Here is a 27,914-nt window from a genome sequence, read left to right on the forward strand (position 1 = left end):
CCATGTAATAATCGAAGCCTCTAGATTCCACCCCCACCCCCTGTCAAACTCTTTTGAATGTAACAAGGTCAGGGTTCATCACTGTTGGGGGCCTTGGGTATCCAGATAGAACTGAGAAGCAGCATAATACATACATATGTGACAAGCTTTTGTAGTTGTTAAAAAATACTGGAAATGTTTTAACAGGTACATGATTTGTTTGACGTTTGTACACTCTATTTCATAATTGAAATGATTGGGCTCCAAAGTGCAACAATTTTGTTGCAGTGCTTCTTCTGCCACCATATTTTGTGTTGTTTCTACACAATTATGTGATTTCAATACTACATTCCACATCTTAATTTTTGTTTTAGTCTCTTTTTTACACACACAAAGAATAATGCAAAATAAGTACTGTATTTTCAACTAGTGCAAGGATAGTCCTCATGGACATATGTGCAGTTAGATGAGTATGGCTCCCAATCAACGTTATGTTTCTAGCTTGCTGTTGTGCAGTCCAGTGTAACACAAAATAGTAACTCACTTTCTGTCCATACAGAAAGTCTGCATTTTCCACTTGGCTGCCAAAATGTTGAAAAACAATGTTCATTGTATGGACAGGCCACCTCAGCAGAGGAGGATCTTTTCGAGCACGACTGTGTGTTGGCTGTGGCGTTGTAAATCCACACTGCTACTAAAACTGCTAGAGCCCTACCGCATGGCATGAGTACTACACTTTGTGTGTGAACGAAAACCAGTAATGATGTTTTGTTGTTGTTGATTGGATCAGTACGTCACTGTGTAAGCCAGCCCTTAGTCTTAGAATCAGGCTGTTTTCATTCTTTCACTGTTCGGGTTGGATTGTTGGATAAAATGAAAAGCCACTAAATTTGATGTTTTAGGAACCAATTGCTTGTTATTCTGACCTAATTAGATATTTTGCTTTTCTGTGACAGTCTTCCGCCTTCATGTCTCAATCAGCCCTAACCGTACTTTTTATTTTCTGTTTAGGCTTTAATCACCATGGTTTACAATAATCCAAAATATTGTGGTCCATTGTGAAGCCAGGGGAGTCTGACTGTTTCCATGTGTTGTGTTTTATTGTCACTTTTCTGCTTGTGTAATGTAGGTTTGATCAACTCCGCGTGCGTGATATTGATGTTAGCGGGAAAAAAAAAGGAAAATTTCCTTTTATGATTGAGTTCCACACGGCCCTCCTACATGCATTTGGTGCTTAAGCTTTGGGAATCCTGCGCAGATTCACACCTCTGAATAATAGGCTTTTGGGTAAAATAAATCACTGCACTCTTTGCAGTCAAGTCTTTGGAAAACCATCTAGTGATGTAAATGTATTTCATGGACCCAGGTAGAAGTGACAAAACATTTATGCACACTTTAAACCATACTCCCAGGACTGTAGGGTAGAAGAAGCACAGCTGGTAAAACTTTTTGACAGATGCTTGCAGACTGGGCATTTAAAGCCCTAGGAATGGGAGGGAGGGGCAGACAGTGTGAGAAGAGGGCTAAATGTGGAAAACATGATACTGGTGAAGAAGCAGGCACTTGAGTGCTAGGGTGATCAAGCAATTGGGTAGGTTTGACAGACCTCCGTCAAAATGGTATAATTACTAAACACCCCAAATTACATACCCTCATCTAGTTATACCCTTTAATTTACCATAGAGTTCTTTTTACTCTTCTCCCACGTCCTGCTCCCTTGCGCTTTCACTGTTTTAACTCATCTCTGTCCGCCCTCTTTTCCTTTTTAATATCTGTAGTCTTCATCCATCATTATTTCCCACCTGCAATTCCTTTCAGGCATTCAACTATTATGGTGACGCGTGTTCAAATTTGCTAGGAACATTTCAGTATGTGCACCATTGTTACTCTGTAAGCTATGTGCACAAGCGACCAACTCCATAAAAGCAGAGCCGCAAGATACTCAACAGGCATAGCTCAATCTAGAGGGTTGCTGTCTGAAAAACAGCGAGACCCATGGAAAGTCAAGCCACAGGAACCTCTGCAATTGTACACCTTGTGAAGGCAAAATTAATATGCACGTTACAAGACTGGAATTGAAATGGAACTTTCAAAGACTGATCCTAAAAATGTTGGAAATATTGATTTTTCATTCAACATATGCTTTCTCCAAATGACTGTGTTCAATAAATATAAAATAAATATGTTTAAGTACTGCACAATATTATGATATTGGACCTTTTGTCTGAGCATTAAGAACAGACACTATTTCATTGTGAAATAACCTAATTTGTAAAATATACCAAGTTTTATGATTTTTTTTGTACTATTGGAATGAATTTGATGAGATTGAGTTCTTGTTGTGTGAACGTGTCTTTTCATAAATCCCATGATAGTGCCTCTTTCTTGGGAACTAGCACCAGGTTGGTTTGGTCTCTGTGTATGTTTGTGGATTCCTTTGTTAGTATGTCCAAGTGTCTGTGTGCACATTCGCCTGTATGAATAGTTTGGGCTGCCTCAATAAGCAATTGTATGACTCCCTACATGATTGGCACGTTTAGTCTTAGTTTGCTTGAGTTGGCACGGTAAAGTGGCACAAGTAAGTGGCAGAAGAAACACCAGACAAAACTGCATATACACAGTGTCCCTCTGCCCTCACCGCCATGCACTGTTGGGTTTCCTGTTTGGCTTTCCATGTGTAACTTTCTGATTGAGTTGAAACCACTTCCCTTGCTGCTTGCATTACTGAAGTGAAGTGAAGTGTTTGACATACATGTCCAGCTCCCTACAATTTGCGAGGGCATGCATGGCTCAAGACCTTTTGGGTAATTCGGACAGGACTGAGCTTGGTGGGCAATATCTCAGCAGTGGCAGCTCACTGATGATGTCATAAACCTGCTCCAGCCCCTCTACATCAGGGCTGACATTTTCATGGTTGATGGAACGTAGGGAAGGCTTCGGACCTCGACAGTGGCGGGAGAATCTATTATTGATCTCGTAATTCCTCGGTTAGACAATCTCCCATAGGCCTATTGAATGAAAAGGTAGGGCACAGCTACAGGATGTGTGCCAATTGGACAGCCATAGTCCACATCTTTAGGATACCCCAATGAGCACATTCTTGCTTTTCAGGGTTGAGAAGTGTGTGCTCAGTTGGCCCCAGTGTCGATAATCGGTGGCGTTTCCACTGATATATCGTCCCAGGAATGGCTCACGAAGCCATCAGTGGACTGATGAAGATGAGCAAAGAGGTAACAAGATGAGAAACGACAAGAGCAATTGAAGCGAATGAGACGGGGCTGTGATCAATAAGAGAGAGTGGTGTCCATTTGGGTAATGGACAGGGGCATCATAAGTGGACGAGGACAGAAGCAGATTCATTATCCTCTCCATCCTCATCTCTTACTACCACGTGCATCCATCTGCATGTGTTTGGGTTTAAGAGGCTGTACATCGCTAGATCAATTTATACGCCTTGTATTGCCGTGCCGTGAGTCAGCTCCATTATCTCACCTATCAGCTCTTTTGTCTCATCTCTGCCATGTTAAGTGAATTAAAGCTGAAAGAGAAGATGTGGATTAAATGCCAGTTCCAGCAGCTGACAAAACTAAAGAGTCATCCCCAAACCTAATAATAACAAACTTGATCTGCATGCCCCATTTTATTATTATCACACATGCCATCATACCATACAGTAGCTGCCTTTGTGCACCCCCCACCTCCTATTTGTCTTTTTATCTTTTATGTGCAGCGGACAACCCTACATCATTTCCCAAATAACAAAGATGAGGTATACCTTCTATTTGTTTTCTTCTTTTTCCAAAATCAGACTAGTCCATTGTTCTACACCTTTGGAGCCAGTCTTTGGACGTGTGCATTGTGATGGTTAACCAGCTTCTCTATTTACCTCCTTTGTCCTCAATCTCTTTTCATTTCTTCTCCCTTCTCAGTTTTCTTGCTGCTTCTTTTGCTGCAGACTCACCTTACCATTTAATGGTCAGCTCATTCTTGTGACCTTTTTTCTTACCTGTCTTAGGTACATGCTTTTTGTCACCTGAAAATACACTGAAAGGAATATGTGTTGGGAGCTGACAACACTGCCGTCATATATGCAAAACTTGCAAGAGACTTTTTTCTGAACTTGTGAAGACCTGTTGAGCAGAACCCATGTGACCCCACCCTCTTCTTTATCAGCCTCCTGAGAAATGACTTGACTAAGATTGTGTTCGTGTGATTAGGTGATGTAATGCATCTATCTAATTTCACCAATCCATCTTGGTAAGTTTCATTGTAACATGCTAATGGGTGACTGAACCAAAAAGTGTCTTTTGAGAAGATACACAATGTGAACAAAAGCATTGTGAGACCCGACCCTTATCAAGATACAGGACACCCTGCGCTTGGCTTGGTAGAATGAGATGCATAAGATTGTGGCTGTTTGAGGGAGCTGGTATCCATTCATCATCAATAGGATGAGAGGTCAGAGGTTCCTGTTGTTGGACAAGAGATCCTGGTCAAGCTCAGCTAGGCATTAGATGGTATCAGAAACGATAACTCTAAAATATGAAAATGTCTGTTTGTTGTCAAGGTATCTGTTACCTTTACAGGAGTTGACAAAGAAGAGAAACAGTAAGTTAACCTATTACAATCTAAAGGAAAATGAGGCTAATTGCATGCAACATGTGGTGACTGTGTATCCTACCTAATACGATGCAAAAGTAAAAATATGTTGATCAACTTCTGGCTGGCTTTCACACACACAAAGGTAGGTATAGTTACCATTTGTGTGTGTGTTGACAATCTAAATGTCTGGCATCAGATTGTTATTATGTTCCATCTTTTAAATTTACTTTTACATGTACTCAATTACATGTTCAGTGTCTCTGCCTAGATGGATGTAAATGGCATAGGTGTGTGACACTTGCAAGCTGTCTTTAGGAAACCATTAGGAACATGCAGGGGAAGGACAAAATGACACGCAATGAAACAGGGGAGGGAACATGCAACTTGGCTAATCTCTGATCAGACACTCTACATCATCCTCTTCTTTCTCATCCATCCTTCCAGTCTGTGAAAGATAAGAGATGTATGGCTAATGGCCACCGCGGCGCTCTTTTACTGCCCCACCCTCTTTCCCCCACTATAGCCGCTTGGTGCGGCTGTCAGACAGAATAAAATACAGTGGACAGGAGCTATAGGTGAACAGAGGGGAGGTAAGTGGCGACAGATGAGGAAAGAACCCTGACAATGAAAATAAATACAGAGATTGTAGAAGGAAAAGGAGACTAAAATAAAATCATACTTTCTTAGCTTTTCCTCAGTAGCGCTTAATTTAATTTGACCTTTCTTTTTCTTATGCTGCCCTCTCGTTTCCTTCTCAAATTGCAAGGAATAAAATAATACACAAATAAACGAGTACAGATACTCTGTATGTAATAGGAACTGCTGGCTGTGCAGTGCTTGAACATCAGGTTGCTTAGCAACCACGACCAGCTTCATTTCTTTGATTTTTCTTCCAAGGACAGAATGAGGAAAATAGTGTTTTGGAGAATTTGGTTTCAATCATTATACACAATTTCATTCAGTGAACAGTGGTACTGCCAATGTCAAATAAGCCCATCAGAGACTTTTTTGCCTCTAGAAGAAAATATGAAAAAAAAGTCTCCTGCATAAAGTGTATGAAAAGTATGTACTCCTTCAAAACAAAACTGAATCATATTTTTTGACTATAGGCCTTGCTGAAGAGGAATGGGATATGTCAAGTACTATGGCACGGTATAAACGTGAGCCAAAAACTATCGTAGAACTTTGGAATACAGATGTGGAGTCAAATGATCAGCCGCACTGTGTGAGCCATTTAAAGTACAGATCGACCAAGCCGAGGTCAGACATAATTTCACAGTTAGGATTGTCAAAGAAAGGAGATATAAGTAGGTTTGTCATTTAACAATCTTGCATTTTTAGACCTGTTCATGTGGGAATGGTGAGCTACAGTATGATGCATAAATCGGATAAACAAAAAGCCTCAGAATGCCGTATAATTGGAGTAGGAAGAACACTTTTATATCTGGCCACCTTGTTTGTTCCCTATTCTAATTTCGAATCATAAAGTATTACAAATCTGTATATTACCTTAACAGGTATTCTCTTACTTGACAGGAACAAACCCAAAAGTTTCCTTTTTAAGTGTTTTTTTGAGACAAACATGATCAGCATATCTGTGAGAAATTGTCAACAAATGGCTCAGCATGGATATGAAGTTGTTTGGAGGTGTTTTGCTAGAATAGCTCTTGACATGTCTGGAAACCAAACTGCAAGAGCAAACTTGAGTGGAGTACCACAAGCTCTGAGATCAGAGGAAAACCCATCTTGTATGTATGAGCGGCCTTCTGCAATTCCTCTGTGTGTTTTCCATCTCGTCTAGCCTGAGGGAGCCATTGTGGATAGAAGCTGGACTCCAGCTGCATTGGGACGTTTTACTCTGAAAGCAGCAGTTTATCAACACAAGCACTGATTTTTAGAAGTCACAAAATGGGTTTCACATTCGTCGTGTTGATGAAAATGTGTTGTTGGCGTGCACGAGACAGGATCCTGGTGAAGAAAGCCATCCTAAAAGGCGAGAGATTGGATGCTATCTAAGATATAAGATCCCATCTCCCATCTTTGATGATTTTGACCATTATACGCCACAATAATCTATTAGAATTAGTTTCTCATGAAAAATCATTTGTCGTGATTGGGCATCTGAAGTTTTGATGTTTGATTGTTCATATTTTTAGCCGTGCTTCAATTTTCACTGGGTTTAAATGAAATATTTGACTGGGTAGAAAATAAGTGATTGACTTGATCATCAGTTGCTTTCAAATTTATTTTAGGCTCATCTGTCATCATTTCTTAGCAATCCTGATCAGTGCTCCATGCCCTAGGCAGTGTCTTTGCCAAGTTTTTGAAAGAATCACATTCTCAATGTTTTTATGCATTGTGATTTGCTTTCGTTTACGTCCTCTTCCCTTTCATTGTACCAACATAATTCCCCAAGAACTTTTGCAACGATCATAATTATTCCCTTTTACAGAGGGACAAAGTTATTTTTTAAACTCTCCAGATTACTCTTTATGCATTTGTGCATATAAACCAAGTGCATAACTTCCTCAGATGTCCCATGTGAGTCATTTTAGAGGCTTCTGAATTGTGTGGCCAAAAGACAAATGAAGATGAGAGCAGTGTGCATTCCTGAATAATAGTCTAACAACCCTTGGTCATGTTTACTGAAAACACACTCATGTCAATTACTTCATCTGCCATTCTTCTCTTAGTGGTGTTACATGGAGTGAATGTACTGCTTGAGAACTCCCTAAAACACACATGCAACAGCCCTTTTCAGTGAGTAACCAATCAGCTGCTCAATTGTCCCAACTATTTACCGAAATTACATGCCATCTACGGATGCACCAAAGACTCAACCTTGCTTCCAGTTGGCCTAGCAGGTCTGTTGTGTGTATTTGGATACCATAATACTCATCTTGCCATATTACTCATCTTGGCAATGTGAGGCAGAGCTGAAAGCATGCCGGAGGGCATGACAAAAAGGTGCACATTGTTTGAGGTGAGCATAGCTGGAGTGACTGAAAGATATGGCGAGTCAACATGAAAAGGCAGACGAGCGTGACAGATTTCTTCTGGATTCGGCACATGCAGGCAGCCTGCTCTCCAGGTATCAGGGTGGTACTAGATCCAGCATGATGATGCCCCATGACAGATCCACTAAACAGCAGCCAAAGAGTTGCGCAATATGTGTTTGAGTAAGGTAGCAGAGTAAACAGCCACTGGCTATGAGTCGACACAAAGGAAAGATGGTTAGAAGACTTGAGATATTTGGTTATTTATGTTCTCCTGTATACCATACCCTCTGCAATGCTACTATGACTTGACGCAATGAGGCATATGGTGAATGCTGCATCGACTTACTAAGGACAAGCAGCAAGTTGGTCCTTGAAAGTAGACTGCTCTGACTTCCAGCCTGTCTTGAATCCTAACTGAGAAATGAAAATATTTGGAGTGCTGTTTAGAAAACTCACAAAAATCAAAAACTAAAAAGTTAGGAATTGCATTAGATTCCCGTTTCCACCCTGTGTAATACTTGATTCATTTCAATTTTTTTATGTATTTATTCATTTACTGACATCTCATCCTTGTAGTGAATAATGCTGCCACACTTGCTGCGTTAAACATAACTGCACAGTTTCGCATAATCTGCAATGGCAATACAGTACGGCGTTTTTTAATCCACTCAGGATTAACAATTAACCCCTCAAGTGTGACAGGCTGGTTACATGCATTGCATAATTATTTATATTATCTGTAGCACCTTCATCCCTCTATTCCTGGAACAAGCAGTAACTGAAAGGAGAAGTGCCTTTATTGTTATAGATGGAATGTTTCACAGCCACATAATATAGAGATGTATTATGTTGTATTATATAATAAATGAGAAAACCCTGCAGTGGAGACAAAAGTCTATTGTCTCCTCACATAAAATGTCTATATTTTGTGTGTGTGAAATACACTTTATTGATGAGTTTTTAATTTGGAAAGCAGTTTAAGGAGTAACACAAGTGCAAATGAAATCTGAGTATAGAGTGTCTTTCAGATATGATCTCCGCATCTAATTATTTCCATTCCTTTTTTTTTCATTTAAAGTGTGAATTATATTCTAATTAGACTGTCACTCACTCACCTGTAAAGCAATATGAACATAAATCGAACAGTATTACTCATTGGTAGTGATAGTGTACGCTTTCCCTCATATCCCGAGGGGCGAGATAGAGGTCCCTGGTAATTACTTTGGTTGCACCAGGTACTAAATTGGGAGCAGGAAGGAAGGTGACAAGAACCAATCATGAGTTTTGAGGAAACCCCTTCTACTATTTAAATATACATAAGCATGCAAACGTATCTTTGCTTTGGAGTTTTTTTTGGTTGCTTGTTTATACAGTATATGTAGTTGGAGGTTTGGCAGGTTCAGCATCTGCTCCTAGCCCAAAGTCAGCTGTAGTTTGCTCCAGTCTGCTCCACCAGCCATTCTGATAGTGAAACAAGACCAAGACTTTTAGTGTTGAGATTTAAGACTGCGAGAAAACCAAAACTTTCAAAATGGATCTCTCAAATGAGAGCTTCATGATGACTCTGATGTTTGTGAGGAAGGATGCAAAGTAAGTAGTCCTACATTAAATCCTCTGACTCATTGTCACTTGAGTGGGATACTTTATCCTTATTCCAACACTATAACAGGACCCATTGTTATTCTGTCATTCAGCATCCCATGAGGAGCAGGAGGTCAGTTTATTTGCCATGTCAACGCGTTGTGTGCTTGCATTCTAAATGCAGCACCATGTTTCCCCCACCAAACTCAATTTGAATTAGTTGAATTGCTGTAAAACACTCCAGGAATGACAGTCTCTCCCAGAGAAATAGCTTCTCATTAGAATTACTGCCCAGCAGAGCAGAACAAGCCAAGGTTTCCCCATCAACAACGCTCACGCGGAATGTCAATGTTGCTTACTTCTCATTCGAATCCGAAAACATGCCTCTTGGTTTTAGGGAATGAGCAAAGATTTGTTTAGTTGCTTTTCAGAATTTGCATTTGCCTAGTTGTTCCGTGCCAGCCAGTAAAAGTTTTAATTGGGAAAGGAGGAAAGAAGACCTGTGTTCTTTCTAAATGCCCGTATGTGTGAATCTCAATTTGGTCTGACTGGCAACAAAGACATTCCTGCATAATGCGAACTATGTTGTGTTACCACAAAACATGTGAAAACATGCTATAGCAAATGTTTGAGGGTGCCAACATGATGTAGTGATTTGTTTCTCACATGGAGAAACAATTGCTTTTGGTATCGTTCCTTGACTTGTTCATTCAAAAAATAAACAAAATGCTGTTAGTGTTGTTCCAATTTTAAAAAAATGAATTTTCTGTCAGAGAGAAATACAAACTTAAATGGCAGGTCTCTAAAGCTATCATTTTCTGGATCTTAAACTCTTCTTTGCTGTTTGTGTTTGTTTGTGTCAACATGAGGGTCTCAGTGTGGTTACACATTTCTCTTTGAGGAATCAAATTTTGATCAAATTTGGAGTCCCCCATCAATCATGACCAGATTAGCTGACACCTTTCTCCTTCCCACACTGCTGTGCTGGCTGCCTTCTGGTGCTGACTTACAAGTCCCGAGCTAGAAAAAATCCATGCACATTTGCCCATTTGGGGGGGGGGGGGGGGGAGGGGGGGTAATCAAACAAGCTCTTACTCCTTTCTTTCCGCGTTTCTTTTTCTTAGTTTGTCATTTTTATTAACTTTCTATTTCCTTTTCTGCCTACTCATTGTATCATTCTGTTTTCATGTATATGCTTGACTTTTTTCCATATGTAATCATGCTTTTGCACTGCATGAATTTCACTAATTGCCGTGTCTCCCCTCCCATGGTGGCTTCTTACCCACTGGGATATGTATCAAAGTTGATCAAAAGCTCTGAACCAGTGGAAGAGTGAATCCTTCTCTGGTGACAGCTGCTTTAGATTGATTTACTCTGCTCCAAACTGCTGACCTGCAGCCCAAAAGTAGTACCCACTCAGTAGGGACAATAATAATTGTTATATGCAAGAATGGGCTCTGTGAAGTTTAACTTCTTGGCAAACCGGCAGCCAGGAACAGAGCATTGCCATGGATCTGCCACAATTGCAAAAATGTAAAAAAAATCCTTAAAACTGTTCATAGCGCCTTATTTTTATTTATAAAATACTCTCTCGGATGGGGATTTGAGGCGGCATGGAATACCAAGAAGCCAAAAATTAAAAATGTAATTGAAAAATTTTCAGCATCCAAAAAACACATTATGCCACAGGCCTCGGAAAACTAGACATGCATCGGGGTTGTCCCTAGGACCAAACTTTCCACCGCCTAGAACAATATAACTGAGCCAAATAAATGTTTTTTTTCAGACAAAAATCTGTAAATGAGTCGGTCGGAAACTGCGAAGAAGCGGGGGCATAGCAAGTACAGCATCTAACTACTGCTGCCTCGCTATGTTCTTGAATATATCCTTTTTAATCACTCAGTATAATATTTGATAAAAGCTGGAGAGTTACCTTGACTAACTTGTGATCAAAGTGCCTCTGCATATTTTCATTGGTTTAGTTGCCAGCATTTGTCACCTAATTTGCTCAACTAAGAGAGGATTTGCGCTCAATCAAAGCACATTTACTTTGCTTTGTTGTCAATGTTTCATAACGCGCTCTCAAAAGCCCTTCAAAGCCGATCGGAGCATTGTCCACAAAGCTCAGAAAGCTTTCTTTCACTTTGTTTCTGTTGACCCTGCATGGACTTGGGTGGTCCATGCACAAGAGGCCATTGTGTCTAAACTCACACCTGTTTTTAGGATACAACGTTGGGCGAACATATGATGAGATCATAAAAATTGCCTTACAATTATTTATTTGCTCATTCAACTTTGGAGAGAAAAAAAATATGGATTCCTAATGAGTGTCATGGGTCAGTTAGAACCTATTTCATGACATTTGGCAAGTAGTGGAGTTTCCTATCCTGGCTAGGCTAGCTAGTATTATTTCCCATTAGGAGTAACAACCAATAACATTCTCATTGGCATCCATGGACAGTTTAGACCTTGAAAATCTGCCATATATTCTTTTTATTTGGGAGAAGTGGAAGTATCCGGATATAAAACCCACAGAAGCATTTAAAGATTCTGGAAAGACCAACTGGAAATATGTACAAAACTCCCCATTGTAAAGCACATCTGCTAACCAGTAAGTCTACCGTGGAGTCAAGAGAAATTTTCTAACTGATGCAAAATTGTGCAGTGCACTAAATTTTCAGCTGTTGTTAGAATGTCCCTTTTTGTTTTTAGTTGTAATTTTAGCAGCTTGATTCAATGGATCATCACTTTCTCATCCACAAGAATGGAGCCTAATATAACCTACAACCTCTTGTTTGACCAAATCTTCTTGCATACCAGGCTTGCTGAAAGTTCATACAGTATATTTTAGTGTTTTTTTTTCTAAATCAAAGTGCACCTGGCACATGCTCAAGCTGGAGCAATAGCAGAGTTTTTGAACTCTAATAGGCACCGTGAGGAGTGATGTAGCTGACTCACACTGACTGTTCAGTGTTACACTGCTTCCATAGGGTAAAAAGATGTGTATAATTAGTAATCAAAGGTTTAATTTTTTTTATTAAAATCCTATAGGTGGTCTTCACATTCATGAACACCCCACCAGAGAGGAACCCATCAGATTAGTATGACCACCCACCAAAAATTAGCTCAGAATTGACTTTATTCTGAGCTCCTCACCCTTATCCTGCATGGGCAGATATTTATCCAGTGGCGAAAATACATTTTGCCCACTTGCATAAGTGATCTTGTTCTTTAGTCCATGCCCAAGATTGGGGATATAGAGCCACTGGTAAATAGAGAGCTTCGCCTTTGCCTCAGCTCTTTCTTCACCATGACAGAGTGATAGAGAGTCAGTAATACTCCAGACACTGCACTAATCCACTTGTCAATCTTCCTCGCCATTCTTCCCTCATGAAAAAGACACCAAATTCCTTTAAGTCCTGCACATGAAGCAGATCTTATGCCTCAACCAGAGACGGCAACACTTCACACATTTCAGTACGTTCATCTTCTTTATTTTCTTTTGTAACTTTTTTCTTGTAAAACTATATTTTGGCTTTACCTTGCTGACAGTTATGACAGTAACTCCTCCCTTTATCAGAGCTACCACCTCTTCTTGGTGTGACGTGTCTATTAAACAGCTGATTGTGTCAAGTTTGACAGGTGAGTGAAACAGGACAAGGCAAAATGGACCCAATTGCAGGGAAGCAATGAGATCGGGAGGTAAAGAAAGCAGGTGCAAAATCCACTGAATATCCCCAACCAATTCATTGATGAATTGAAAAGAATATTGGACAAATAACACCATTAAAAATATTAGATGAAACCCCAGGGACATCTTATTAAATAATTGGCCTTTTGTGTAGCTGTTTAAAAAATATTAACATTTAATCCTGGGCCTCCTTGCAAGGTGTTATTTACTCATCTATTTCCACAATAACAGCGGCATTTATACAATCTAGATAAGTATGAAATGTTAAACTGTGATTACCCCTCTATCTTTCTATTTGTAAGAACAGGATTATTTATATTAAATAAAATACATATAATAGCATCAGTACAGGTTTGCGGCTATAATCCGACACAGATAACATTTGTCTCCTAACTGAGCTTTGATGTTTATACTCAAATTGAGTAATAACCAAATAACAACCAATGAAAGTGAAGATAGTCTAAAAAAGAAAATGACATTGCCATGTTTATTAATGAGGAGCTCGCCTCCATTGAGGTCAGGAGCTTGACAAGGTAATTAGACAGGGACGCATCACGCCTGTTGCTGTCATTACACTTAATCAAGACCACACATCCAAAGTACGCTGGCACAGGCACTTGCATCCTTGCATGTATGAACTCCGTTTGGTCTCAAATGTGCTAACTCTTCTAATTCTAAATCGTGCCACCATAATATGCTGTATTTGAGGGATGTATAGATGCTTAATATGTTCCTCAGTATTTTCTTCCCACTTTAATCTTCCTATTATTGATCAAAAGTTATCCGTTGGGATATATTGTGGACCACCAAATAATTTGTTCCGTCTCAGTGAGCCAATTTCTCTTGTAGATGTTCTTAGATGAGTAACTGCCATTAGTTAAAGCTTGAATGGCTGTTTCTGCACTGCATTCTGTTCTTTATGTGCAAGCCCCCCATCGGCTCCCATGCCCTTGCGCATCTGTTTTATTTCCTGTCTTTTGTCTCTGGTGTGGCGCCACACAACCACCTGTGGGGGTTACACAGGAGGAAGCTGGTGGGCGTTTAGTGAACCTAGCGCAGTATAGGTTTTCACCTGCTGTGATGTGACTTCTCAAAGGACCACAGTTGTGACATTTGATACTCTCCGTGTCTAAGATGGTGTACATCTTACACCATCTACAATCCTCTTTCAATTCTTAATTCATTATATTTTTTGTGTAAGCCACTTTCAACCTTTGATTCACTGTTCTGACTTGAGACTCCAACCACTCGCGACCAGCTGTACCCATCTAATTAGGGTGACCTAAATAGGCAGGAAGTAGTTAATCATTTTTCAAATTACACTCCCAATTGGTAGCAAACCCAACTGTAGTTGCTTTAATACAGGTATGTTACTTCACAAATAAGTCACATAAGACTACAACAAATTTTGAGGCATATCATTTCCACTTGTTTAAATTTCACGTAGAAAATACAATAGTTACTGTTTACTGAATTCATCTAAGCTGCCTAGCAAGTTAAGGGGAATCATAGACCTAATTTTTGTTTTGCTTTGTGGGGTGTTTACTGTACTTGAGCAGGTTAACGTTACCGTCATTGTTTTTCTATCTTTTAATTTTTTTGAATAGTGAACAGAATTGCTTTGGTCTCTTAACTCTAATATCGGTTGTTGTTGTGCCTCTGACAGATTTACTGTAGATTTATAGGTAGGGTGCTCCCTTTCTACGAGACCCCAAACACCCACACCCTCTGTCATTTCACTTCAGTTTCTGTTGGTCTTTATTTGCCTTTGCTTTTTACTCCATCTCAACTTCCTCTCTCTCTTTCTCCTCTCTAATACTATTCATGAGAGGTGTGTACTCCATCATTCTGTCTCCCTATATCTCTGTCTGCCCTTCATTTTCTCCACACCTCTCTGCATCCGAAAGAGACAGGGGAGGAGAGGTGCAGTGAGGAAGAACGAAAGAAAGCTGGGGCTAGGGAGAGAGAGATGGGCAGATTATGTGACAGTGATAAGCGATCGATCTCGAGGCCAAAGCGGTCCAGAGAGGATCGTTCTCTTTCCCAATCCCTCTATCTTCCATTCTTACCTTGACTCTCCTTTTTTACTTCCTTTCTTCCTTTTTTTCCGCAACCTTTGTTCTGACAAGGGTTCATTAAGGAAGCACTTTGACTGAACAAGTGCCTGTAAGTGTGTGTATGTGTATGTACAGTTTTGCCTGTCTGCTCAGTTGATGGGTCATGAATGATTGCTCCCTGGGGCATCCCTCAACGGCTTTTAGTGGTTTTCGATCACAAGCAAACACATACACAACAAAAAGCACTTGATTAGCAATGGTAGGCTAGACTTCATGAATGTTTGAACATTGTTTGTGAATTTGTGTATTGTACACTCTCAGGACTGCCATTAGTAAATTTACACATTCTAATGAAAGTCAAAGCAAGTTTGTTTTTGTTGGAAGTATTCATAAAATAGGATATGGTTCATCTAGAAGAGAATTTTGGTCAATCCATCAGACATGATTTCATACATTTTGGGGAATATTTCATAGTCAATCACAAAAATCTAACATATCATATCCACTTCTTGTTTCTAGAAACACAGTTTAATTAACATGGTAGTTTTTGGGTGATTTAATTCAAAGTTATTAATATAACCATATAAGTGCACTTGTCTATATTCATGCTTTCGAGATGCCAATATAATGTCACGCTTGTAATGTCCCCTTTTTCTTAGTTATTTTTTGGTGCCGGATTAAATTAAAATGAAAGTCAGTCAAACCTCACTTCATGTTTTGACTTATTTGTCAATATTTCTATGCAGGTTTTTTACCCTCTCTTCTGTTTATTGTGTGTGTTGCTTTGCTGATTTAATTTATGTCCAACCAACTGTGACCAAGAGATATGTGGGCATATTTCCCCCAATCCCTTTCCCCAAATCCCAGTTGCACCTCCCTCTTGATGATGCTACATTCTCTCCACAAAGTAATCTTCTCCAGCCAATCATGACCCACAATGTTTATTCATAATACCTCCTTCCTAATTAGATTTCATTTTTTCTAGAGATGGATTGTAGAGTTTGCTTGTCCAAAGGGGCTGTATACCTCTCGAGTCGGCGAGCTTCCACATTGGTAGTATTTAAGTGGATGATGATTGGTTCTGGTGACACTTTGATCTGTTGGGTACTGTCGAATTTGCTTAAACAAAACTGCTATCTGTGGTTTGCTTCATTCTGACTCGTTCATATTTTTAAACTTGAGTAACGTTTTAACCTCAACAAGGAACAAAAAAAAAAGAAAACTGATATTGAACTTGAGCCGCCCATGTGCGCATCTAGTGCCACATGCTGACATGCTTAGAGGTGGGCATACCAATATGATTTTCACTCTCTTCCCTCATGGCCCCAACCATTTTTTTTTTTTTTTTGGATCACATACTTGCTTTAATATTAACTATGGTGTTTTGTTTTCATAGCAGCAATACAATGTGTGCCTAGGATAATGTCTGAGTCTAAAGATCACTTCTGAAGTGAAAAAAAAAACACTTCTTGATGTTTCCTTAGCCTGTAAGGAAAGGAAAAAGGTCAGCAGAATTTATGGGAATTGGTATGTTTATCTGGCCGCTTGAAAGCTGAATTTCTCGAGGAGAAACAAGGTGGAGATATGACAGAACTGCTCTGCAGCTGCGCGGTGTTGGAGAGTCTAATGCATGCAGGTGAAAGGGATGAGGAGGGATTATTGAATAGAATTAATTGAGTTTGAACTGACCTAAGACACTGGTAAGGATGGGATGATGCGCATCTATGAATGTAACATCTTACACAAAATGCAATATGTGTCCTCTTGAAAGAGAAGCTGCTGTGTTCTAATAGGGACAGCATTACTTGGCACATTGTCTTCAACACGAGTAGGGGAAGTGATGAGGGGATAATTATTCAAATGATTGGATAGTCGACCCTTAGCCAGCCATTAACGTTAACATATTTCAACAATCCTGTGACAATATTAACAATAAAAATTAAAAATAGGTACCATTTCATTTAAGCTAGTTAGGGTCCAAGTCAAACTTTATATAGGTGACGATGCACTTATAAAGCTTTGTAGAAATAACCATGCTTTGAAGTAAATGCTGCAAGCATTCAGCGCCAGACAGCTCAGAGGATGAGATGTAGACAGCTGCATCCAAGCCAATGTCTGAGGATGGATGAGCTAAAGGATGTACCACATTCTTCAAGGGATCTAACTTTAGTACACATATGTTGGTAAAAGTCCCAAAACCTGTCCAGAGGGTGTCAACACATGCTTTCATAACCCCCAACTCTCAACCTTACCCTGACCCCACATCCCTTTGCGTACAGCTCTCTGTTTGCCCAACGTGGCCAGATCTCATGAATAAACAGCGCAAAAGTGGGTCACAATCATTCGTAGATATAACAAATCCATAATCGTGTTGATATTTCATTTTATTTCCAGGAGTTTCTTGTGTCAATTTCCTCCCCTGTGTGTCAAGTTCAAAAGTTCATGAACTCACAGTTGAATGTGTGACGAGCATGTAACTTGTGTCCCTCACGGATGTGACCTGCAGACCTTGTTTCAGAGCCAGAAAACCTTCTGACTTACCTCTGGGGGGGAAAATATATCCAGGTCATTTATTTGAATGAAGAATTAAGCCAAGCAATTATAAGACATTTGGCGTTATATATTTCATGTAGTAGTAGTGTGTGTGTGTGTGTGTGTGTTTTAATGTTTTCAGCTGAAAAAAATAGATGTATATCTCATTTGCTAATTTTTAAATCCCTTATTATCAAAGCCTGGATTTGCAGTGTTTGCATTCTTTGGTGGTGTTGCCTTGTCGACGTGACACCAAGAACCTCCAAATCTTTTAATCTGGTTATTTCTTAGTCTCAATGTAACCTAATTCAGTTTAAGGTCGACAAAAATATTGTCGACATGGGTGTATTTTGTCAGAGAGCTCCCTTTATTGGGTTAGCATTGAATTTTTGCTACCAACTAACAAATGGTGCAGTAAAAACACTACATTTTCTTGTAATGAAATCTCCATAACCCGAGAAAGCCCTAACAAAGGAAGCATTTTTACTGTTTTGTGAGTAGCGCTGCCTATATGTTGCTCTCATCCAAGGCATGTGAAAAATAAACATAAACATGAACAAGCCCTTGTGCATATATGCCAACCATTGCATGAGCTGCTCAAGGTTAACTTCAAACTGGCTCTGAACCATTCAAATTAACTTTCTTGAAATGCACATGCACGTAATGTAAAACCCTATAAGAATGCATCAAGAATTTTATATATGTGTGTTCTTGAGTACAAGTATGCTCATGTCTATATTATTGAATGGCCTTTGCTGCCCTGTAGAATTAAGGCACTGTCCGCAATAAGACATGCAGCCAAAGTACCCGACACACCACTTAACCCCCTGCTTGGAATCTTGACAGCTTCTCCATGGGAGACTGACCCAGCAGGTCCAGTAAAATCTTTTGTTCATACCATGTGCACATGCACTTACACACATGCATGGTGCAATAATACAGACTTTCATTCGCCACATATGTATTTTACACCAATCGTGCCAGCGACAAAGGCAGACATAACCTTTTGACATGCATCAGTTGTGAGATCACCTTTGACAAAAGCTTTGTTGTCCTGACCAACCTCACTGTCTTCCTGCTTCCATGTAGCTCCTCCACAAAAACAGGTCCATGTGCGCATTAAAAGTCATTTAATATATGCAAACTCCGAGAAGCCTAGTAGACTCAAAGTCATGAAACATTTTCTGAAACATTTCAAACAATTCTCTTTGTCTGTGTGTGCCCTAAAACTGACTCATGACCAGTTTAGGGTGTAGTCCACCTTTCACCCAAAGTCATCTGGGTTGGCTCCAAGGACATTAACAAAGATATGTCGTGTTGAAAATGGAAGAATGTTGGATAACATAATGACACTGAAATATATTTCTCTGATTACCTATTGTATATGATATTTTTTAACAGAATGATGCTGAAAGCAGATGCAGAATATTAGTCACAATAATCTGGTCACTGTAAAATTCAGCATTATTACATTTGTCCTGACAATCCCAGTAATGCTTTCAGTCCTTTCTGCTCAAGTAAAAAATATCTAACTTCACATCTGCCTACTCTGGTGACAGCTGACTGTTATCTTATTGTGATGCCACTCTTGCCATTCTGATGAAATTCTCCAATATTAGTAATTTTGGGGAGGGCCATGTTTCAAAGTTTGAAATCTGGTGGGTGGGTAGCTAACAGGAAATACTACTGTTTTTATGTCATTCGATGGGCATGTCAAGTCTGCCTACCAAGGGGTGTAAACTATGCTCCAACCGAGATGGTGTGCAGTTTAGCAGATAATAGTAGGGTTAGAGTGACATGATGTTGTAAAATACTGTCATCACTTGAAAAGCCAATGGCCCTGGAAAACTAAACTCCAAAGTAATACCTATAGATCTTGCCAGGTAGTCGTTTTGAGCATTCATTCATTCATCTTCCATACCGCTTATCCTCGAAAGGGTCGTGGGGGGTATAGGAGCCTATCCCTGCCAGCCAATCGCAGGGCACAATAAAACGGACAACTACATATGCTCACAATCACACTGCCACTGAGTGGGAATCAAACCCAGGGTGTCCACACCGAAGTCAGGTGGAAACACCACTGCATCATCGGGTGGCCCATTTTGCGCATATGCTCTTATTATATGTTACACTTTGTTGATGCTAGTGTAGTGTCTTGCCAGACAGAAAGCTACACAGATGTGGGGATTTCACCGTTTATTTATTCAATTATTTCAAACTATTACAGTTATTTTTTCTTGCTTTAGTTGATGCTCTGTTAGCGATATCAGAGAAATCCTCTCTGACAAGATGGCCTCTGGTTTGTTACATTGTTGACGGGATTAAGACATCAGTTTTTCTATGAGCTCAGTGTCTTCTGTTCCCTGTGGCATGCAATGCAGATGGTAACCGAAACATTTTAATCTGTTAGTATTATGTAAAGTCTTTGATACACGGCTCCCACACAACCACGCAAACATTAATTTCTTCCACCAAGTATGTTTTAAATGTCTGGCAGCATAAATTGAACTATGAAGAAAGTGTCAACATTTTCGTGTTTCTCGGAATTCAAACTGCATTTTTTTTAATTGTTCATTTTTAATTTGAGTAAAGAATCATAACTACCACATTAAGTTCCAGCTTTTAGATGAATAGATGGATGGTTCGGTGTGTTGAATAACCAGATAGCAGCAGGAATGAATGACCTTTTAAACTGCTATGTGCTGCAACCGACTAAGAAGAGTCTGTCACTGCGGGTGCTCTTCTGGTCTGCCCCTGTCATACAGAGCTTGCCTGGGATTTCCCATGATGCGCTGCATTAGAGCCTGCATCCTCCTCTCCAATACAGCTCCTGCAGAGTCCACCTTCCTCCCTCACACAGACTCACACTTCCTAATCAATTTGTCCAGACGATGATTGTCCCTTGTGGTTACACTGCCACCCCAACAGGCAATACTGAAGAACAGCACCTTTCCACAACAGAGTAACAGATTAATAGAAAATGTACGGCATATCCCTACACATCCAAAGACCTACCTTCTCAATATAAAAAAAAAACCTGCTCAGGCTTTTTGTAAATGACCGCGCTTGCTCAGATGAATGCAGTATATGGTCAAGGTTCACACCTAGATAATTATAAGTGTCTACAACTTCGATGCTCCATTCATGAGAATAGATTGTTTACCTCTCTCTGCGCATGTCTCATCCTTGTATACTGGCAGCAGTTTGTGAACTGTGAAAGGGTCAGTGTTTTATGAAAGCAGTGGCATTATAACATTTTGAAACGCCTCTTTGGCAATCGTCCTTGAAGATCATAGTGTCCTTGTGCATGGACAAGTAAAGTGTATAGTTAAAGTGATGCCAGTGTGGAGCAGTGTAAAGTGTTATTGACCTGCAGAGTTGGTTATTCTCTTCTGTGCTGATGTTTTTGAAGTTTTTAGAAGTGTCTTGGAAAGCATTGTTACAAAAAATAGTTTGGGAAAAACTACTGAGATACTGTTAATAAAAAAATACTTTTGAGATTATCCAAACAAATCTAAAGAGCAAAAACAGTGCAGATTATGTAAGTGTACTTCAATGTGCTTCTGTATTATTAATACAAGTGCACTTCACAATCCGAATACATCAATTCAAAAGACAATGAGTTTGACCACTTTTTCCACTTTGAAAGGGTTATTTTTAAAACGTTTAGAGGAGATGGTACTTAATGCCTAAGAATACATACTCGCAGGTAATTTCAATATGAACAATCTCCAGTATTTTAATAGTGCAAAATGTTATATATTTAAAGTATGTAAGTTTTTTGGGATGGGGGTTGCATGATTAAACATGCCATTATGTTATCAATAATTTAGATAGGTGGAAAGCCATTCAATTGGGCACGTATAAATGAAAGAGCTGCATAAAATTATTAGATGACAATGCTTTTTGACTGAAACTACCAAAGACATTGGGCGGGTGAGCAACCATTTTTTTAGCTACATTATAATTGACCCTTAATAAAAAAAGAACAATTTTAAGATGCACAGAATTGAGAACATGCCTTCTCACATCCCAGTACACACTGTGCAGTATTTACAAAGGCATAAAGTGGGTTTGGGTAGGCTATGATTCACGAGCATGGCCCCTGGGTCTGACAGGATGTTGCAGGGGGGATGTGTCTTTTTTCTCTCTCTCAGACTCCCTTGGTGACAAGCGGAGACATAAAGAAATCCTTTTACATGCACACACCGCCGACACACACTGTTCTATACTGTACACAGTTTCTTCACATCAGTGTTTCACTGCCATAAAAAATGGTTTTTTGGCAGTGCATGAGAGGTCAGAGGAAATCTCTCTCTCTCTCTATTTTTCACTTCTTTTATTTAAGTTTGAGCCACGGCATGCTGATTCGGACTGTATCAAACGCTTGTCAAATGCTGAGAAGAACAGAACAAGAACTAGTCTGTTGCTGCTCTTAATTCATTGTCTCCCTGGGGCAAAATCAGTACTGACAGACATTAATAGCAGAGATGAATATTATTAAGATCACAGTTGAGGGGGACGTTATTGGATAGGGAGATGGTGGATTGTGGTTGCAGGCTGGTGACAAGAAAGAGGGAAGCTTGAGGAGAAGCCCTGATGAGAGTAAGCAGGATGAAAGAATGCATGAGTAGGTGCCTCTCTTTGCTGACAGACACTATATTATGCTGGCTTGACCACCTGCTCTCAGCTTACCCACCCCCAATAAAGCAGCACCACATGTACCTAGTAAAATGCACCGAGATGTGCAAGCATGTCTTTACGATGCATATGTGCAATAACTTAGAAAAGGTGTCCAAATTTAAAAGCATCCGAGACATTTTCCTCCTCTGCGTATGCTGACAATAGCGGTTATATACGATGCAGTCTAAGTCTGTTTGTCGTCTAACCAAACGCCCGCTGAGACCGTAAACCAATCGGCCTGTTAGCCAAGCTGGAATGTGTCTGTCATCTTCGGTAACAAGCAAAGCTCATGCGTGGTAGTCCAATGACTTCAGTACACTTGCCTCAGCTGCTCCGTTCCACTACTTTAATACCTGCCTGATAGCTTTCTGATTTCTCCCTTACTAATTTATGAAGAGACTCAACAACCTGAAATTGTTTAGACTGATTCATTTTTTTGTACCTTTCATACAATTCCATCGTCCATGAAATATCTCTGAAAATTGAATCCAACAATGGTTGGAAATAAATCTTGAGACTTTGCTTGAGCTTATCGGAACAGTTTCAAAGTGAATGTGTAACACAAACTTGCAAAAAAGAAGAAAAAAGATATACATATTTAAGTGTAAGACCTTTTTGGCCGGGCAGTATTTATTTCCAAAATAATAATGACATTTCTGTCGGCATTTTAGCTGTCAATTGACAATATCGCCATTATGTATAAATACAACAATTTGTGTTAACTTGCAGAGAACATTGGCAGGAATCCATATGCCACAGTACCACCACAAATTGGCCTCTCGATATTCGTATCCTGAATCAATGGTCATATACCTCATTGATCCCTCATTTTACCACCACTTACTCTGATTGAGAGAGCTGAATGCAGGGGGAAGTCTGCTCACTGCCTAAATGACAATCGAATGGTACAGATTTCAGGCGCCCAATAAGATATACTGGCTTACAGCATGGTTGGGACACATACCCTTGTTTTATAACTGGATGAATGCACAGCAAGGCCTCCAACTATAGATCTTAAGCGTGTGCTATGTAAAAAATTTACGCATGCACAAGTAGAACTAACATCTAAGCAGAGATAATCCCAACTGGGATTTCCAAACCTTTAGGAAAATGTGTCAACTGCTAACATCTTTCCCAGGGCTGCACAGTTTTTCCTATGGGAAAAAAACAATTTTCAAATTCAATATTTGTAGACCACCATGCTTGTATGGGTTGCTGTGCACACTATGGTATCCCTCCTATTATATCATACTTGTGGTGCGTAATTAGACATCTGCAGAAACGACCACAAACGCGCCTTGCATCTGCTGTATACCAAATGTGTTGAGATTCCACATAGATTTATTCAAGGTCATACAGTTACGCTCTGAGACCTGTTACCTACATATTAGAACAATGTATCACTTCGTCACATGCAGGGACTTAAGGCAGCATGAATTGTTTGCTGCCTAAAATAATACACAGGCCGTTTGTCTGGATGCATTTTTTCCCCATCCACACACAAGGTCAAGTAATCAGCTGTTTGTGGGATTATATCTGCGTATAAGTGTAGCCACTAGTCATGCACTGTCGTTTTTGCAATTTTACAAATGTATTGTACGAGATGATTTTGATCAGCATTGCCAAGAAATAAAAGTGCATGTGATTGAACATCACAGTAAATAGTTAATTGCCTTTACCATAGATCTCTGTTAAATGTTGAGGATTTCTGCAAAAGACAGATATGGTATATTGCCTCCCAAAATCAGTGATATTTCAGGAGTGCCAACAATGACTGTTTATCGGAGGACTACAGCAATCCCCTTTTGACACACCTGCTGTACTGCACCTGTTAGCAAAAAGGTGATGGAATCTCAATTGTTCATCTGATTTCAAGAACTTGGACCACTTTTCACTCTCAAAAGATGCCTGATGGGAGTTCATTCCAGCATGCCAGCAGGAGAAAGCTTATGTGCAGATAGGTGTGCATTTGGCATGCTGCGGTGTCACTGGGGTGTGTAATTGAAATGGAAATGAGCCAATCAGAAAGTGCGATGACCAGTTGGGTCGCCTCTTGCTAATCGCTTTATTTTAATACAGACTCATCGTATCCTTGTGCATGTTAGTTTAGACCTTTCTTGACCCCTTCTGTTGGGGCGTCATTGTTATTTCAGTTGGTGATAGATTTTGGCAGACGTGGAGCAAATTTCATTTTGTGAATAACTGTTGGTGCAAAAAAACATGTTTAATATTTTACACACAAATGTAAGGAATTTATTGAATGACTGATCATTGGTCCATATTTTTAAAAGAACAAAACAATGTGAAGAAATCTCTTATCTAATGGAAAAAAGTGCTACTTTAGGGCTCCGCTCGCTCATATGTGTTACGATGCCATATCCCATGTCTCTCCTATACTCATTTTACCTAACATAGTTCATTTGAATTCTGTTGCAGCATTTCATACGGCTTTCAAAATATACTGGAACATGTCTATTAACTTCTTTAGCTTTATTCTTCTAGTCTTTATTTTCTTCTACATGACTCCAAACATGTCTTAAATGAGATGTTACAATGAGCTCCTTCATGCTTTGCTTGTAAACGCTTCACAACGCTATTTACCATACAAGAGTAAACAGAGGCAGGGGGGGGGGATGACTTGTCAGTTCATGCTCAGAAATATATCCACATACACGCATACTGTAAATGAATATGCAACACAAGGCACCAAAGCATGCAGTAATGGAAAATGGCTGTGTGTACATTTGCCACTTCATTGTGACATTAATCATTCAATTACAGCAATACAAATGGTGTGACAAGCGAAGGGGCTTCAAGCAGATTGCCAGAATTGCTATGCAGGTTTAAAAATGTTCCTCTGATGTGTGTTGTATTTGCTACTGTGTAACACTGTTCTGCAGCAGATGCCGGATCAGCATTCTAGTACATACAGAGCGACTTGATCCGACAAAATCCATTCTGAGTCGGGACTCCAAAATCTACAATGCAATACAACTCAAGAATTGAATAGAAACCATACAAAGTGAGAAATAGCACAACAGGGATTGTAAAGGATAACAACAAAATCTGCATGCTCTTTCTCAGACTTTTTAGCTTTAAAAAATGTTCACCATCAGTTGGATATGTTAATTCTGAGGTGTCCAGGATGTTTTCTCAGACATTGTGGGATATTAGAAAAAAAATCACCTGTAGTCTCCAGTTTTCAATTAAAAGTTTTACTGAGAAGTGTAATCCGGCATGCCAAATGGTTTGTTTCACAAATCTATCAAGGGAAGAGTAAACGGAAACTAATTGGAAAAGGGCAAGAGTTAAAACTGTTTCGATGGATGTTCTCAGGGTCACATCCATTATTGGCCAATCAGATCAAGAAGTAATGGAGTAGACAACTAGCTTGGTCAAAGGCTCTTATTGATAAGTAAAAACATCCATGTAGTAACGAAGCATTTGGTGCACTTCTTTCTTTGGCATTGTACACATCTGGCAGAACTTTTTAAACATGAGGATTTTCCCTCTCCATCTAGATCAGGGATGGTCAATACGTCGATCGCGAGCTACTAGTCAGTCCTCACTATCTGGAGATTGTGTTCTCTCTGGGCTTGTGTGTTTCTCCAGGTACTCTGGTGTCCTGCCACATCCCAAAAACATGCATGATAGGCCAATTGAACACTCTAAATTGTCCTTGGATATGAATGTGAGCATAAATTGTTGTTTGTCTCCTACTGCGCTGCAATTGGCTGGCCACTGATTACTGGTGTCCCCCGCCTGGTGCCCATAGTTGACTGGAATGGGCCATAGCACTACCTATGACCCTTGTGAGGATAAGCAGTTCAGAAAATGAATGAATGTTCAGAGGCCTATGCAGATGTATTTGTGGGAGAAATGAGTCATTGGCACCAACTGTTCAATGAGTGTCCATGTGCAATTTTGTGACTGAATTTGTCACAATGAGAGATTGTTAAAGGGTAGACAAGCATATTTTACAGCGGGTTTCACAGTGACCCTCAAGTCAGGCTGCTGTGGATCGTTGTAGCAATTGCTCTTGGATGTAAAGCATTCCACAGGTGTGGGACTAATTCTGTCATCAGTAGTTGAAATGTGTTGTGTGTCTGTTTAGATTTGTTGTCAACATCTGATAAATCGGTATGTACCAAAGGCTTCTGACCCCCATGTGGCCTCTTCTAGCAGCACCACGAGGGACAGGCACTGTGTTTTTCTCATTTTGATCTTTCTCATCTGTGCCTCCTTGTATTGCCGCACCATGCCTGCGTTTGTCTTTCTGTCACCAAAAATGTAGTGCTTTTCCCCTCAAACTTTTCTTCTCAATGTAAAGCTAGGTGAGCAAGTATGTGCAGTCATGACATATTTATAGATTAAATATATTAAAATTAAAACAAAAAAGTAAAATCTAATGAAAGCACATAGTTCTGAAGCAACAATGACATGAATGCAACAAGTATCAAGCTTACAACTTTGTACCCTCCAGTAATTTGAGGACCCGTCTATGCATCTTTCATCAATGTGTGTGTATGTTTTTGTCTTCTAGATTCCATCGTGGAGACTATCATATCGATGTGTGCATAAATGACTACTTGGATGTGTACTGCCCGCACTACGCGGACTCAGTGCCTGAGGAGCGGACGGAACGCTACGTCCTCTACATGGTCAACTATGATGGCTACAGCACCTGTGACCAGTCCTCTAAGGGCTTCAAGCGCTGGGAGTGCAACCGGCCACATTCCCCAAATGGGCCACTCAAGTTCTCTGAGAAGTTCCAGCTTTTCACCCCATTCTCTTTGGGCTTCGAGTTCAGACCAGGGAGAGAATATTACTACATCTGTGAGTATTCATTTTCTTGTGATGCTTGGCAGCTATGTGATGGAATTTAAGGGTTGCAATTTTCTGGGAGTTTTGAAAATTAGATAACGCTGCAAAAATATAAGAAGAATAAATCTGAAGATAGGTCAACTAAAAGATTAGTCTATGAGCCTCGTTAAGAAGAAATCTAACAAATTTAATTCTGAAAAGTTCCCAATCCAAAGGAATTTGAAACCGTAAAATCTGTACTTTCAGTACTTAGGCTACTGATTTGTTTTTTAACAAATCTAAATACATATGGCCCTATACCTTACCATGATAAGGACTGGACGAACACTGTATCCAAACATTATTATTGCACTATTATTGTACCTGAATAGGAGACCTATGGAAACATACTGCTGCATGCAATGAGCATGGGTAAACTGTCATTTGTACATTGTACACTGTCACTAAAATACCCAGTAGTCAAGCCGTACATTACATACATATAGGCCTCCATTTTTGAAGTAACATCGAAGCAGAAAGGAGCAGACGATGGCTATACCACTAGGTAGTCCTGCCTCAGAATGAATTCCTCTGTATTTTTTCCCACCAATTGTAAACAAGTTACTTCTTATAGCTTGTTTCAAATGCACATTTTAAGAGAGCTTTGTACTGATGGATTTTAATGTTACCTTCAACTTGTTGAAAAGTGATAAATGGCACTGTTGTAAATTTGAGATTACATTGGAAATTTTGCTCACTCCTGCTGTCACTCTTTGTGAGAATGTTTTGCATAGCTTCTACTAAGCCGCATGTTCCTTGCAGCTGTGTTGATCTATTGATATGCAAGTTATTACAAAAATAATACATGTTAGAATTTAACTCACATAGTGCCCTCATGATTTAAGACCCAGTCTGCTCCGGGAATTTTCGGGGGCTGTAGAGAGGAGTTTGAAATTCATTTTTGCCCCTTAATAAATCATGGGAATA

The 27,914-nt window shown here is 39.7% G+C and overlaps 1 protein-coding gene across 1 annotated transcript in view; it reads left to right on the forward strand.

Moving 5' to 3' along the window:
- The window catches only part of LOC144215965 (ephrin-A5b-like), a 69,241-nt gene that overhangs the window by 27,383 nt on the left and 13,944 nt on the right, over nt 1-27,914 (forward strand). The window contains exon 2 of the mRNA XM_077745198.1: nt 26,668-26,960. Within this exon, the coding sequence (XP_077601324.1) occupies nt 26,668-26,960 (293 nt within the window). The remainder of the gene's footprint in view (nt 1-26,667; nt 26,961-27,914) is intronic.

This window comes from Stigmatopora nigra, chromosome 22 (assembly GCF_051989575.1).
Source record: "Stigmatopora nigra isolate UIUO_SnigA chromosome 22, RoL_Snig_1.1, whole genome shotgun sequence".
NCBI lineage: Eukaryota > Metazoa > Chordata > Actinopteri > Syngnathiformes > Syngnathidae > Stigmatopora > Stigmatopora nigra.